At 37.8% G+C, this 15,630-nt stretch overlaps 1 protein-coding gene across 6 annotated transcripts in view; it reads left to right on the top strand.

Annotated features, from left to right (window-relative positions):
* The window catches only part of Cntln (centlein), a 254,855-nt gene that overhangs the window by 162,007 nt on the left and 77,218 nt on the right, over positions 1–15,630 (top strand). For all 6 annotated transcript variants that reach the window (XM_059254498.1, XM_059254499.1, XM_059254500.1 and 3 more), the window contains exons 13-14: positions 7,767–7,867; positions 13,273–13,364. In XM_059254498.1, the coding sequence (XP_059110481.1) occupies positions 7,767–7,867; positions 13,273–13,364 (193 nt within the window). The remainder of the gene's footprint in view (positions 1–7,766; positions 7,868–13,272; positions 13,365–15,630) is intronic.

The following is a 15,630-nucleotide window of genomic DNA, read 5'->3' on the forward strand; positions in this document are numbered from 1 at the left end:
TTTAAAATTATAATGTATCTTTAAGATATGCAGATTAATAGTTAATCATCTATGACAGTCAAACTTATAGTCATGTTAGTTTAGTTTTCTAGATATACATAGATATATTTCAGATAGATAGGTAATCTTCAAACACTTCAAAGACCTACAGAATATGACATTTAAAATGTTTTAAAAACTTAGACTTTTCTGGACAATGAGACGTCTGCTCCTGGCAACACCGATTTACTTCAGAGAGAAAAATGGGCATCAAAGACATTCCATATGGAGTTTATCTTCTTCTTGGCAAAAATAGCCATTTGAGCAAGAAACTGTTTATAGTGGGTAGCGGTTCAAGTTTTGACCTGGGAATACCACCCCCTTTGAGACTTCTGTAATTGTCATGCCTGCAAGGCAGAGCGGAGAGAGGATTTCTGAAGACCCGAGATCTAGATGGGGGAGCTAGCTGGGCACTCTTGGTTCCTGGACCCTGGACACTGAAGGTAGACCGAGCAGAGTTCTCCAGAGAATACCGCCGGACAGCCCTACACCTTTCCCAGGCCCTGTTACCTATCCCTTCTCTTGTTAGTTACCCCACAAAATAAACCTCCCTTTGACTACATGGAGTTGCTTTAATAATTTCACCAATAACTGTTATTGCCTGGACTGTTTGACAAAATATTGTATTAACTGGACAAACAGGACCCATAGAAAGGTGACCACTGAATTTTGCAAGGCAAGATGGTCCTTCAGGTTCCTGCTTTGCAGAGGAAACTGCCAGACATTCTACAGGACACAGAAAAAAGTGACTGAGAGACTAGGCCTATGGGTGAAGATGGATGCCCCAACACTGCGGAGGAACTTTGGATGACTGTCCAGGCAGGCAGCTGTCTCTGTCCTTTCCAGATTTTTGGAAGTTGCTTACAATGTACTTCCTATTTACTTAGGTAATATTGTATCCTTTTGAGGTCTTTGATGTAGTTGAAGACTAGATAGTTATAATTTTCCTTGGTTATGATATGAGATAAGATAGATATGAAACCTTAGACTCACAAATATAGAATAAATAGAATATTTTCTTTGAATTTGCCAAATATAAGTAGACTAGATATTGTAACTGTAATTCTTGTTTGAGAACTGTTTTAGGTAATTTTACTATGTTAAAGTTAAAACCTTCCTTTTAAATAGAAAGAAAAGGGGAAATGATGGGTGATGTTGTTCTGTATGCTGTGAATGTGTTGCTCTGATTGGTTGATAAATAAAATGCCTGGCCAGTAGTCATGCAGGAAGTATAGGCGGGATAAGCAGACAAGGAGAATTCTGGGAAGGCTGGGTCAGGAGATGCCATCCAGGGAGCAGCATGTAATGGCACACAGGTAAAGTCATGGAATATGTGGCAACATATAGATTAACAGAAATGGGCTGAGTTTAAGTGTAAGAGCTAGTCAGTAGTAGGCCTGACCTAGTGGCCAAACAGTTTTAATTATATAAGCCCTTGTGTGTTTACTTGGGTCTGAGCAGCTGGGGACTGGGTGGAACACAGGAAAACTTCAGCCACAGAGGTTATCTGTGGCTTTTCCTATTCCTCTGATCTTTCAGGTTTCTACCCCAATATCTAGCTCTGGGTTTGTTTTTTTTAATAAGACCATTTAGCAATTTGTGTTACACCCCTTTTTGTTTCTGATTTTGTTAATTTGGATGTTCTCTCTCTACCTTTTAGTTAGTTTGGATAAGGGCTTTTCTATCCTGTTGATTTTCTCAAAGAACTGACTCTTTGTTTCATTGATTCTTTGTATTGTTTTCTTTGTTTGTATTTTATTGATTCCAGCCCTCAATTTGATTATTTCCTTTTGTCTACTCCTCTTGGGTATATTTACTTCTTTTTGTTCTAGACCTTTCAGGTGTGCTCTTAAGTATGAGATCTCTCCAAATTCTTTATGAAGGCACTTAGTGCTATGAACTTTCTCCTTATAGCACCACTTTCATTATGTCCCATAAGTTTGGGTATGTTGTGCATTTATTTTCACTGTATTCTAGGAAGTCTTTAACTTATTTTTTCTTCCTTTTCCCAGTGGTAATTCAGTAGAGAGTTGTTTGGTTTCCATGAGTTTGTAGGCTTTTAGTTTCTGTTGTTATTGAAGTCCAACTTTAACCCATTGTGATCTGATAAGATACAGGAGTGTCTTAGGGTTTTTATTGTTGTGAAGAGATAGCATGACCATGGCAACTCTCATAAGGAAAACATTTAATTGAGGGGGCTTGTTTACAGCTTCAGAGATTCAGTTCATTATCATCACGACAGGGAGCATGATGACATGCAGGCAGACATGGTACTGGAGGAGTAGCTGAGAGTCCTACATCTTTCAGCAAACAGGAAGTCAACTAACATACTGTGTGGTATCCCCATACTATGAGCCTTAGGCTTCGTCTTCCTGTTTACAGTTGGAGGGTTAACTGGAATTATTCTATCAAACTCCTCCCTCTACATTGTCCTCCTGATACCTATTATGTAGTCACCCACTTCCATTACATCCTATCAATAGGAGCTGTATTCGCTATCATAGCTGGTTTCGTCCACTGATTCCCCTTATTTACAGGTTATTCCCTCCCTGAGCATAGCCTACCGCTGCAGTGACACAGTTCCTCCAATAAAGCCATTTCCACTCCTACAAAGCCATACCTCCTAATAATGCCACTCCCTATGAGATTATGAGGGCCAATTACATTCAAACTACCACAAGGGGGCGGGTATTTCAGTTTTCTTGTATCTGTTGAGACTTGCTTTCTAACTTAGTATGTGGCTAATTTTGGAATGTTCCATAAGGTGCTGAGAAGAAAGTATATTCATTTGTGTTTGGGTGAAATGTTCTGTACATATCTGTTAGGTTCATTTGAATCATAACTTCTGTTAGCTCCAGTATTTCTCTGCTTAGTTTTTGTCTGGATTATCTATCCTTTGGTGAGAGTGGGATATTGAAGTCCCCCACTATCAATGTATGAACATCAATGTGTGATTTAAGGTTTAGTAGTGTTTCCTTTATAGTCGTGGGTGCCGTTGTGTTTGGTGCAGGATGTTGATAATTGAGATGTCATCCTGGTGGATTTTTCCTTTAATGAGTATGAAGTACCTTCCCTGTCTCTTTTGATTAATTTTTGTCAGTTTATTTTCTTAGATTTTAGAATAGCTATTCCAGCTTGCTTATTTCCAACTCTTTACCTCTGAGTTAATGGCTATCTTTGATGTTGAGGTGTGTTTCTTTGTATCCAGCAGAAGGATGGATCCTGTTTTTGCATCTGTTCTATTAGTCTGTGTCTTTTTACTGGGGAATTGAGTCCATTGATATTGAAAGATAATCAAATACCAATGATTATTAATTCCTGTTATTTTGTTGTAGTTGTTGATGGTGGTAGTATGTATGTGGGGGTGTTTTCCTTCTTTTGGTTATGCTGGTGTGAAATTATTGCCTATGTTTTTGTGGATGTAGTTAAGCCCTTTGGGTTGGAGTTTTCCTTTTAGTACCTTTCTGTAGGGCTAGATTTGTAAAAGAGGTATTGTTTAATTTTATCATGGAATATCCTGTTTTCTCCATCTACGGTGATTGAAAGTTTTCCTGGGTACACTAGTCTGCGCTGGCATTTATGGTCTCTTAGAGTCTGCAGCACATCTGCCCAGACCCTTATGGCTTTTAGAGTCTCCACTGAGAAGTCAGTTGTAATTCTAATAGGTCTGCCTTCAAATGTTATTTGGCCTTTTTCTCTTGCAGATTTTAATATTCTTTCTTGGTTGTATGTGTTTAGTATATTGATTATTATGTGCAGAGGGATCTTTCTTTTCTGGTCTAATCTATTTCATGTTCTGGAAGCTTCTTGTATCTTTATAGGCATGTCTTTCTTTAGGTTAGGAAATTTTTCTTCTATAATTTTGTTAAAAATATTTTCTGGGCCTTTGGCCTGGGAATCTTTTCTTTCTTCCATTCCTATTATTTTTAGGTTTGGTCTTTTCATAGTGTTCCAAATTTCCTGGATGTTTTGTATCAGAAATTTTTTAGATTTAACATTTTTTTGACTGATGAATCTATTTCTTCTATCATATCTTCAACCTTGAGATTCTTTCTTCCATCTCTTATATTCTGTTGGTGATGCTTGTGTCTGTAGTTCCTATTTGCTTATCTTGATTTTCTACTTCCAGGATTCCCTCAGTTTGTGTTTTCTTTATTGCTTTCATTTCCATTTTCAGATCTTGAACAGTTTAATTCATTTCCTTCACCTGTTTGCTTTTTCTTGGCTTTCCTGAAATTCTTTAAGAGATTTATTGATTTCCTATTTTTCATTGTCTTTTCTTCAATTTGTTCAAAGGATTTGTTCATTTCATCTTTAAGGGCCTCTATCATCATCATAAAGTTGGTTTTAAGGTCATTTTTTTGTGCTTCAACTGTGTTGGAATATCCAGGGCTTGATGTAGTGGGATGGCTAGGTTCTGGTTAGGAATATTGTCCTTGCTATTGTTGGTTGTGTTCTTACACTGATGTTTAGGCATCTGGGTTTGTAGTGATTATAGGTCTAGGTGCCAATTTCTGGATTTGTCTTTGTTGGGTGTGTATTTTCTTCCTTGGCTTCTGTTCCTCTCTGGTTTTCTGGCTGCCATGGCCTGTGGTTGACTAAAAGGTGTCTGCCTGCACTTGGGGGACTGGACTTCTAGTGGCCTGATGGCCTCTGGTCCAGCAGGGGGTTGCTGCCCAAGTTTGGGCCTGGAGTTCTTTCTATGTGCATTGCCTCTGATCTGGCCTGGGGTCCTCTGGAGTTCAGGATGCTGGCCTGGCTTCTGGTGGGGTTAGAGCCTTCTGCCTGGGTACCAAGGAGTTGGCCTTATCTCTAGGGTTCAGGATGCCTGCCTGGCCTCTGGTTTTCAGGGAGCTGGCCTGGCCTCTGATGGGGTAGGAGGCTTCTGCAGAGATGTAGGCCGGGCTATGGTGATAAGGAGAAGAGGGGAAATTGGAGTTATGCTGAGCGAGCGCGGATGGGGTCGGAGGCAATCTTACCTGGGGATCAGAATGCTGGCCTGGCCTCTGGTGGAGTAGGAGGTTTCCCCAAGAGGTGTGGTTCTGCTGGAGGCCTTTCTCCAGACATGTTCGATGACCTGGGATGGACGTGTGAAGTGGGTACCATGAAGAAATTTTGACTACCTTTTGTCATTTAAACAAGTGGCCCCAGATGGACTGGGTTGTCTTTATACAGTTTCAATGGTTTACATTAACAGTTTTACAGGTCAGTTTTGCTTCCTAAGTTTCTAAAAATGGTTACAGTAATTACTGTGGTGGTATTGTGTTCCCCAAAATATTGTGCACCCTAATAAACTTATCTGGGGTCAGAGAACAGACAGCCACTAGATACAGAGGCTAGAAAATGGTGGCACTCACACCTTTAATCCTAGCATTCCAGAGACAGAAATCCCTCTGGTTCTCTGTGAGTTCAAGACTACATTGGAAACAGCCAGGCATGGTGACACACACCTTTAATCCCAAGAAGTGAGCCTTTAATCCCAGGGAGTGATGGCAAAACCAGAAAGATATATAAGGCATGAAGACCAGAAACTAGAAGCATTTGGCCTGGTTAAGCATGTTGGCTGATTAAGCATTCAGGCTTTCGAGCAGCAGTTCAGCTGAGAGCCATTGGGATGAGGACGTAGAAGCTTCCAGTCTGAGGAAATAGGATCAGCTGAGAAACTGGCAGGGTGAGGAAGCTGTGGCTTGTTCTGTCTTTCTGATTTTTCAGAATTTACCCCAATACCTGCCTCGGATTTGATTTTATTAATAAGAACTTTTAAGATTCATGCTACAAATTACCAGTTTATTCCTTGTCTCTTTCCCTTTTTATCCCCCAACTCTTCCGCTGGTAGCCATTACCTTTTTTTTTTTTTTTTTTTTTTTTTTTTGTCTATATCTCTATTGTTCAAAGCATATGAGTCTTGCAAGCTACAAAGGAACTTTTCTGACTAGGTACATCTATAGGTAGAACAGTGTGCCCAATTGGAAGCATATGCAGTTACAGCATCATACAGGGTGAGAGACAGTTTTGTCTCTTCTGGTTAATATTTTCATCTGGTAGAGTCTAGGTTCTCATGATCAGCTCATCAGCCATTCTACATTCTCTACTACTCTATCTCCTCTGGAGATAATCAAGTGTTTCCATTTATCCTATAGGCAACATAACTTGGAAACTTACAGTAGGCACTGTCCATCCCTTGTTTATGTTCATCTCCCTGAACTTCTTGGAGTATTGGCACAGTTACTAGAAATGAAGGAACTGTGGGTTTCTATGATTCTTCTTCATTCTATGCTCCTAGACTGTTCCAATTAACTCCTGAAATCATCTATTTAATAATGTTTCTCAAAGACTATTGTGGTTAAAATCATTCTTTCCAGAACAGTCCTGCAAAGATGTACTATTAAACTTCATGACTTACTGTGACTCAAGCCAGCAGTGTGGCTAGCATGGTGAAAGCAAAGAGAACACATAGCACACACACTCCCGGGGTCATGCCCAGAATCAGGCAGCAAATATCCACAGGTCTTTGCCAGTGAGTCAGGGTCTCCAGGGTCTTGCCACAAGCAGAGCCATTGGTGCTATTCTTAGGCCTTGTCCCCCTAAGGAAGTCACATGGCTCCTGCCATGGACTGGATAAGGTGACAAGGAGAAGAGGGGCATGTGGACACTTGGAGTTATACTGGGTGGGTGCAGGCTGGGCAGGGGTGGTGGGTGGTGGCTTACCTAGTTTTCAGGGAGCTGGCCTGGCCTCTTACGGGGTTGTGGTGTGGGCAGGGATATAGTGATGGGGAGAAGTGTGGGCAGGGATATGGTGATGGGGAGAGGTGTGGGCAGAGATACGGTGATGGGAAAAGGATGAGCAGTTGGAGTTATGCTGGCTGAGTGTGGGTGGGGTGAGGGGCAGCCTTACCTGGGGTCCTGAATGCTGGCCTGGCCTCTGGTGGAAGAGGGGACTTCAGCTAGAGCAGTGAGCTGGGACAGGGTGACAAGGAGAGGAGGGGGCATTTGGGCACTTGGGGTTATGCTGGGTGGACTCTAGCAGGAAATACTCTTAATGATGGTATTTACAGAATTCTTTATCATCTGGGTATATGATTCCTGGAGCATCTTTTGTAATTCTGATCCAGTGGCCATGAGTTCCTCCAACAAGGCCATACCTCCTAATAGTGCCACTCCCTATGAGTGGTTATGGGAATATGGGGTTATGGGGGCCAGTTACATTCTAACTACCAAAATCCTCTTCCCCTCTCTGCCTCCCTAAATACTTTTCTACCTCTTGTGGTCTCTGTTCTAGATTTTTTGCCCCATACCACCTCACCCACACACCCCTCCACACACATACACCACATATACACACGAGTTCTTTAGCTGGTTATAATGATATGTGACTATAATCCCAGCACACAAGAGACCAGGGCAAAATTGTGATTTTAAAGCCAGCTCAGGCTATACACTGAGTCAGTCTTTTGATACCAATACACACACACACACACACACACACACACACACACACACAGTATTTAGTATGTTTGTTGTAATGAAGTTCATAGTACTTAATAAAAAAATACCCTCATAGAAATCTATTTGCATGATAAAAATGTAATTGAATATATGTAATTACTATATTTTTGATTTTATCTTACCATTTCCTACTCTCCAGTTGTCTTTGCTGATTTTTTTTACTATACCATTCCTTAAGTTACACATTTTATGTAATTATTAATTGTTTGAATTTTTCATAGGCTGAATCTTCAAGATGAATTGGATGAGCTTAAAGTACATATGTCTATTGATAAAGCAACAATACACGAATTGAATAGGTGCATGGCAGAGAAAAGAGAAGGTAAGTTTTTAATTAAAATAAATCTTTAGCATTATTAAATTCTCAAGTTTTTGTTTCAATTTAAGAATCTTACTTAGTTTCTCCCTTTTGTACCATGTTATTGATTTATAACACATGTAATTTTTATGTCTCCTGAGATAATCAAATACAGTGAACTCCTAAATATCCCACTTCGAACAGGCTCACATTTTCTTAAAACTTTTAAATGGTTCCTGAGAGATGGCTCAGCTGCTGAAGCTGTTGCTGCATAGTTCTGATGAGCTGATGAGTTCAACCCCAGTCAAGGTGGGGAAGAGTGCTGAGTCTGGGACCATGACCCCTGACTTCCCTCTCTCTCTCTCCTTTCCTCTATCTCCCCCCTCTCCCTTTCTCTTAATATAAAAATGTAAAGTAATATTTGATAAGGATAAAATAACTATTTTATTGTTCATTCATGAAGTTTTCCTAGTTTGACTTGCTCACAATTTTATAATTGATTTAATAATGATTCATTCATGTTTTCTTTTGCTATTACAAGATTTTGAAAGTACTTAGTTCTCTCTAACTTTGTAGGGCCACAGACTTAAACCTAGAGGGAAGCTTTGTTCAAGCGTGTGACCACTGTGACCAGCTGTCTCATGATAGGGAATGCACCCATGGTACCAGTGTAAGACTGTTCCTATGTTAAAAGTGAAGATGACCGCATTTACTGTTAACTTCAATATCTTTGTAGAAGAAGTGAATCAGGTTAATATGATAAGATCCTTCCAACATCTGCCACCAGCTGTTGTCACCATACCTAGTGATCTATTTAATGAACTCCTCCTCTAGCTTTTATTAATCATTATTAATCATTATTACTGACTCAGTCTTAAATATGTTGTTAGTGATTTACCAAAGTCAACATTTTAACATTTCTATTTTACACTTTCAGTTTTCATCAGAATATGAATTTACTCCTTCATTGGCTTCTGAAACATGGCTTTTTGTTTTCATTTTTCTTCTCTTGCCGGGATCTTTCCTCTTTCTTCTAATGAAACATATTCCCTACTTCTTTAACAGTTCAGACCCTGAAGAGTCTTATTATTTTATTGTTAAAAGCAACTATATTATTTTGAAAACAGAAACATACATAGGTGAACATTCCAGCAATGAGAAAGGACCAAATTAAGACAGAAAAGGAAATATTGTGAGTTCACAGTTCCAAGTCAACATCTTATACAGTGCACGTTGGTTTCTTGTACCCTGGGGCTTACCGTAGCATTGTTCGCAGTAGCTTAGTTATGGTGCCAGCCTGAGTTCCCCGCATCAGAGGACTAAGTGCACAAGTGTGGTATGTGTGCACAATGGGTTTGTTTTCAGACCTAAGAATGAAGTCGTGCTGTTTTCAGGAACACAGGAGAAAAGAGATAATATTAAGTAAATTAGGCCAGTCTTAGACAAATATCATGTTTTTATTCATTTGTGGCTCTGTATTTTATATACATGTGTTTGTGACATGTATGTAGAAGTAAAACTGGGGCACAAAGGGGACTAACAGAAGCAGGAAGCAGTAACAACACAGAGAGAAAGGAATTTATGAAGGGACCATGCCGAACATATATACTTAGATCAGAAAAATTGATTGGCCACTCCCGTAATTTCTGCTTTTGTCTTGTTTTGTATCTTGTTTAGTACGGATTGACTGTTGTCTCTTGAAGGCCTGCTCTTTTATGAAGAGGAAATGGAGATGGGTGGGTCTGGGGAAGAGGAGAGGTGGAGGGGAGCTAGGAGTAGTAGAGGGAGGGGAAACTATGGTTGAAATGTATTGCATGAGAGAAGAATCTTTTCAATTTAAAAAAAAGAAAAGGAGAAAAAATAAACAGAAAGAAAATAATATGGTAGACTTAAGGAATGTATTCAAGAGTAGCAATAGCAAATAGTGGAAGAGCCAGTTAATGAATAATTTGATTTGAAAAAAGTATTTGTGACACTGAGAATAAGTAAACTGGCAAAATAAAATTATCATGTTAAATGTGACTGAACTGAAGGTGGATTCAGTCAGGCTAACTAAAAGGAATAAAAGCTATGTGCACTAAAATGTATCACAGAAAAATACATGTTTGATTACTAAAATAGACACACAAAGTGCAATTGGTTATTTTCTACTAAATTATATCTTTATAGTATTTTTGTTTCTTTTAAATCGAATCACATATCAAGAAAAAAAATCAGTAAAAACATACCTGTCATTTCTTTATCAATAAAAGTCCAAAGAATAGAAGAAATAAGGCAAGTTTCAATGATTTTAGCCATTGATACCCTTAGGATAATGCAAAAATGAACATGCTCAATTTCAAGAGTAAAGTTGTTTGTTTCATTGGCTGAATGCATTGTGCATTAACACTTTTCCATGTTCTTTATTGAGGGACAATAAAGTGTATTATGTCACTAAATACTGTAAAAATACAGCCTATTGAATGCTGAATGACTTTATATTTAATACCAAATAATAGCAAATTCATTTTATAAAATAATAACACTAATTTAGGATGGTTAGCAGTTGTATTTTGCTATTAAATATTTCAAATACAACTAGTGGAAATAAAATTAAAAATGTTAAACCAATGTTCACAATTTATCAAAAACAAATTTAATTGTTGAAACAAACATTTCACAAATGTTTGTTTCAATAATTAAATGATAAAATGGGAAAATCAGAACAATTATGATAGGTCTTTAAAATATGTTACTGTAGTTAAATGAGAATATAAAAGAATAATAAGAATAATAAACAGTAAAAAGTTGCAGAGTAATTTAGATTAATTATTCAATGGAATGTTAAAGCTTGGAAAATAAGCTAATGACAATTAGTTTGACAAAGTGTCAAACTCATGACACTTTGACATGAGACAGAGTCTTTCAGTGCAGACCAGGCTGACCTGGAACTCAGAATCTTTATTCTCTATTGCCCACCCCACCCCAGTGCTGAGCACCCTATACCCCAGCTATACTGAGCAATTTGAAATAAGGGAACCTGAGGAGCCTTTCAGCTGCCTTAGAACCTACATATTTCTGACCTTCCTTTGCGTATTATTATCAGGCTCAGGATGCCATGTGGATTTCCTTACTCTGACTTGGAGCCCCTCTCTAAAATCTCATTAACCAAGGATTAACTCATAGAAAAGCAGGCTGAAAGGTGATTTGACAATTCACTTTAAAGACAACATCTTTTCTGATGACTCTAGGACATGGAAAGACAACCTTTGTGTTACTGCAGTCTCTGGGTTCACCTCTGTCTCAGGGCGTTGTCTGTCCCTCAGGCCCACTCAGTTTCCCTAAAGATCATTTTATACCCCTAAAAAATGTCTTCAGTTCCCTGCTCCATCTCCCTTTTCCTCTTGGTGAGGGTACCGAAGCATGGACCATCTGGCCTTTCTGTAGTTTTCATAGTTTGTGTGGTATTCATTTCCCCTACAAATCTCCATTTATTTCAGTGCATGTAGGCTCCAAGAAAGAGGGAGAAAAACCCTTTACCTCCATGGTAAACCAAGAAGTTAAAAGGACAGGAAACAAAAAATAAAATAAAACAAAATATTAACAAACTATTAACAAAGTTAGTATTTAAAAACAGAAAGAGAAATTTCTGAGAAAGTAAGAACATAAATCCAGAAGAATTTTAATGCTAGTAAAAATTCAAGCATTTAAACCATGTGGTCAAATAAATTTCTTACAGAATGGAGAGAAAGAGAGAGAGAGAGAGAGAGAGAGAGAGAGAGAGAGAGAGAGAGAGAGAGAGAGAGAGAAATGCCATTTTCTTAACTAGACGCTCTTGCCTCAGTTCTCACATCCTGAGATCTTTTACCAAAGTGCTTATGAGTATATTCCTTGTTTTACTCCATAGTCTGAGCCTAACGGCTTCAGTATTTTTATAGATGCTATAGAGCAAGAAAAAATCTTTCTGGGCAACATCCACAGGTGAACATGCTCAGCTATTCTGTCCAGTATTCCTTCCACATACCAAGACCAAATATGCAGGAAAGAAATGCTTTTAAAATCATTCTTCAGTGTTTATTTTTATTAACAATATATAGATGTTGTTAGTACTCTGTACTATGTGAATATATTACTATTATCTTATTTTTAAGGACAAACATTTCACTCAGAACTATAGGAGATATTTAAATGACTAGAACAGATGAATTATATTTGCATATTATTTCTATATTGGTGAAGAGTGCTGTAAATGAATTCAGCACCATGGTGTTAGGGGACTAGAAAAAGAAGCTTGGGAGCATATAGATTATTATCAAGGTAAAGTATGTATTCCCCAAGAGGCAGCTTCTACCTATTCTAGCTTTTATTATTCTTAGGACAGTGTTCTATTTATTTCATAAGCACAGACGTTTTAATTGAGTATGTCATGTTTCAAAGACAAAAGAAATGCCTAATTCACTCTAACAAACTTGTTAGTCACTGTTTTTATCAGGAGGATTTCTACTCTACAGAGAATAATATTGTTTTCTCTTTCTTTGTTGATAAATCAAAGTTGTACACTGACCTACAGCAGTCAGGCTTACTTTAAAGCAAAAGGAAACTAACACAGATACATACCTTCTTAGTGTTGCACATTCCTTTCTGGTCCCTGCTTTGTTCTTTTAAGAACATTATACTTAAAAGACAGTTCAAGAATTCAGTTAAAAAATGGTAACTTCACCACTGTAACCCAGCTGTAAATGAAACAGTTATGGATTTGGATGAATTTTAATATTAATGAAAAATTTATGACAGTGTTTCCCTTAACTTGGTAAATTACTTGCAGGTTTTTGCTGCACTGGGAAAGCTGTGGTAGTTAGTTGCCAGCCAGTGCTGGAGTGATTTATCAAACAACTTCACCCATGAATGTGGGCTTATTTCTTAGGAAGCCACAGCTCCTCCAGAAATGAGGCTTTTATGGTTTAACCTGTCTGTGCATGGTCTTTCGCTGGAAGGAAAGGTTCTTGCACTGTTAGGGTTTCAGTCTCTAATTCTGTTACTGTTTGCTTTGTTCAGCGAGCACTCTGATCCTCCTGGCAGGGAGCAGGATCAGCAGAACAAAACTAGTAATGGCTTTAGATAAAACGAATTCTGCTTTTAAGGTAAAGGCAGAATAGTCTACAAAAGAATGAACATGGGAATGAAAGTATAGCACTGTTAACCTGCAGATCTATTGTAACTTTGAAAGTCTTCACACTGCAGGAAAAATAAAGTGATACTACAAAGATACGTAATTATGTGACAAAAAACTCTTAAGAAAGGTCACCACTTAGTTTTGACCAAATACTTTACAAGACAATAGACTAGATTATTCATAATTGACAAACCATACAACCTTTTCTCTTAAAATGACTGTACAGTGTTTTCAGTAATATATGATATACCATAATATATTATTTATTTGCTTCCAGAACAAGTCTTTAGACACCATGAAGATGCTGGGGTCAAGAAGAGTACTCCAGAGAAGAATGAGAAAGCAATACCAGAGCAGACATTGCAGAAGGTACTCTAATCTCTAAGATATTGAGCTGAGCAAGTTAAATCGGAATTTTACCATAAAGGATTATATTTTAAAACGAGAGCTCATGAACTTAAACCTTGTGTGAATCCTTAATTTAAATTCATAATTCAAAATCATTGGCTTGCCAAAATGGGGTAAAAGAAATCAATGTAAGAAAAATAAATGTGTAAATACTTGTGCTTCCTTGGACATAGATTAAAAATATTTTTATAGATGGAGGGGAGAAAATGAAAAGAAGAAAAGTTAACAAAATTTAGAATATATGTGCTTATTAGTTATAAGTGAACAGTTCAAGTTACAAAGGAATCAGGAGACCTTGCTCTTCTGCAACAGGCATAGATTGCTTTTTAGATTATAGCTCTGCCACAGTAAAATGGCAGTATCTCTATACTTTAAACTTAAAAATATGTGTGACTTATTGTCAGTAAAATGTAGCCTATGATTTAGTGTAGTTTTCTGTGTTTTAATAGGACAGTGCATGTCAACCTGTAGTCACAATACAGCACTGCTATCATTGATAGGAAAATGCTGCCTTCAAATTTTAGCATTTGTCTCCATTTATTTCTTTTTATGAAATATATTATCAGGTTCAATGAAATGGTTTCAAGAGTATGAACACTTACTGGCAATATTACTGAAAATTTACCTTTAAGTAAAATATATTTTGACTGTTATCTAGCTACTTTGGATTAGTTTTGGCTTTTACTAAAGAGTCAATTCATAAACAAAACTGAAAATGTAAACATATATGAACAACTTCACTTTACTACCTTCATTTCTTGTACCTGTGGATAGACTTACTGGGACTTCTCATGAACTTCTTGCCACTGTCCTGTAACAAAGGATGTCACATCAGCACTACTGAATGACATATGCCAGGTTAATGTCATAGGTGAGAGAATGAGAGAGGGTCACATCCATTCATCTTGAAAAAGGGTGAAAACCTGATGCCATCAGTGTACCATCAGCTGGGATATTTTACACTTCGTACTGATGGACTGGCTTTGTTTCAAAATAGTATTTTTCTTCACTGTTTTGTATTAATTTTCTTTGTATAGATTCCTATTCTGAGACTATTCTTCTAGAGGAGAAAGCCGATAGAAACTGATTTCTATCTGCCCTCTACAACTGACAACTAACGTTACAGGTACAAAAATGCATTTAGGCCCAGAAAAAGAACAGTAATTATTTTCATTGAACTGGAATCAAATTAGCATATTAATTTCTTACTTTTTAATATTAGCTTTACGCAGTTGTGTCAGTCATCTTCTGAAAATTTCATGGCTAAATTTATTACTTTTAACTAATTAATGTTTATATTATATGGCATTAAGGTAGGCAAGTCACCTACCACCAACAATTTGCCCAGTCATATATATAATACATATAGTATAGTTTTCTGTGTTTTAATAGGATAGTCTATGTCAACCTGTAGTCACAATACAGCACTACTATCATTGATAGTAAAATGCTGCTTTCAAATTTTAGCATCCGTCTCAATTTATTTCTTTTTACAAAATATATTATCAGGTTCAATGAAATGGTTTCAAGTGTATAAATATATATGTCTATATTCACATATATATGTATGTATATAGACATACACACACATATACTTTTTATTTTGATACAGGGTCTTTTAATTTGCACGGGCTGGGTTTGAACTCATTCTTTTGCCCAGGCTGGCCTTGAGCTTGCAGCCTTATGTCTTTCATGTCCTGAGTAGCCTCTCACTTCAGATCAGATCCATCTGAATTTCCTTCTTACATGTGCATATTCCTATGTGTGTGGTGTGGTGTGTGCTTATGTATACTTGTGGAGATCTGAGACCACCTCAGGCACAATCCACCTTTTGGGTTCTTTTTGAGACGGGGTCTCTTACTAACCTGAAATTTACTCACCGGTCAAGTAAGCTAGGCTAGCTGCTCAGTTAGATGCAGGAGTCCACCCGTCCATGCCTCCCCAGCTCTAGAACACCCTGATTTGGGGGATGTAAATTCTGGGAATCAAACTCAGACCTTCCTGCTAGAGGTAAGTACTTTACTGACCGAGCTGTCTCTCCAGCCATGAAGACACGTTACTGAAAGGAGCGAATGAAGGGCATCAGTGACATGTCTCTCCTAGAGTCCGTAATGTATGTACTGCCATGATCTCTAGGTGTAGTTTAAAATAGAAGGTGGGAATTAATCAGTCCTGGTCAAGGTGTGGTCCTCCCATTATTATGTCAGCTCACAGCCATCATCAAGGA

This window comes from Peromyscus eremicus, chromosome 2 (assembly GCF_949786415.1).
Source record: "Peromyscus eremicus chromosome 2, PerEre_H2_v1, whole genome shotgun sequence".
In the NCBI taxonomy this organism is placed as follows: Eukaryota; Metazoa; Chordata; class Mammalia; order Rodentia; family Cricetidae; genus Peromyscus; species Peromyscus eremicus.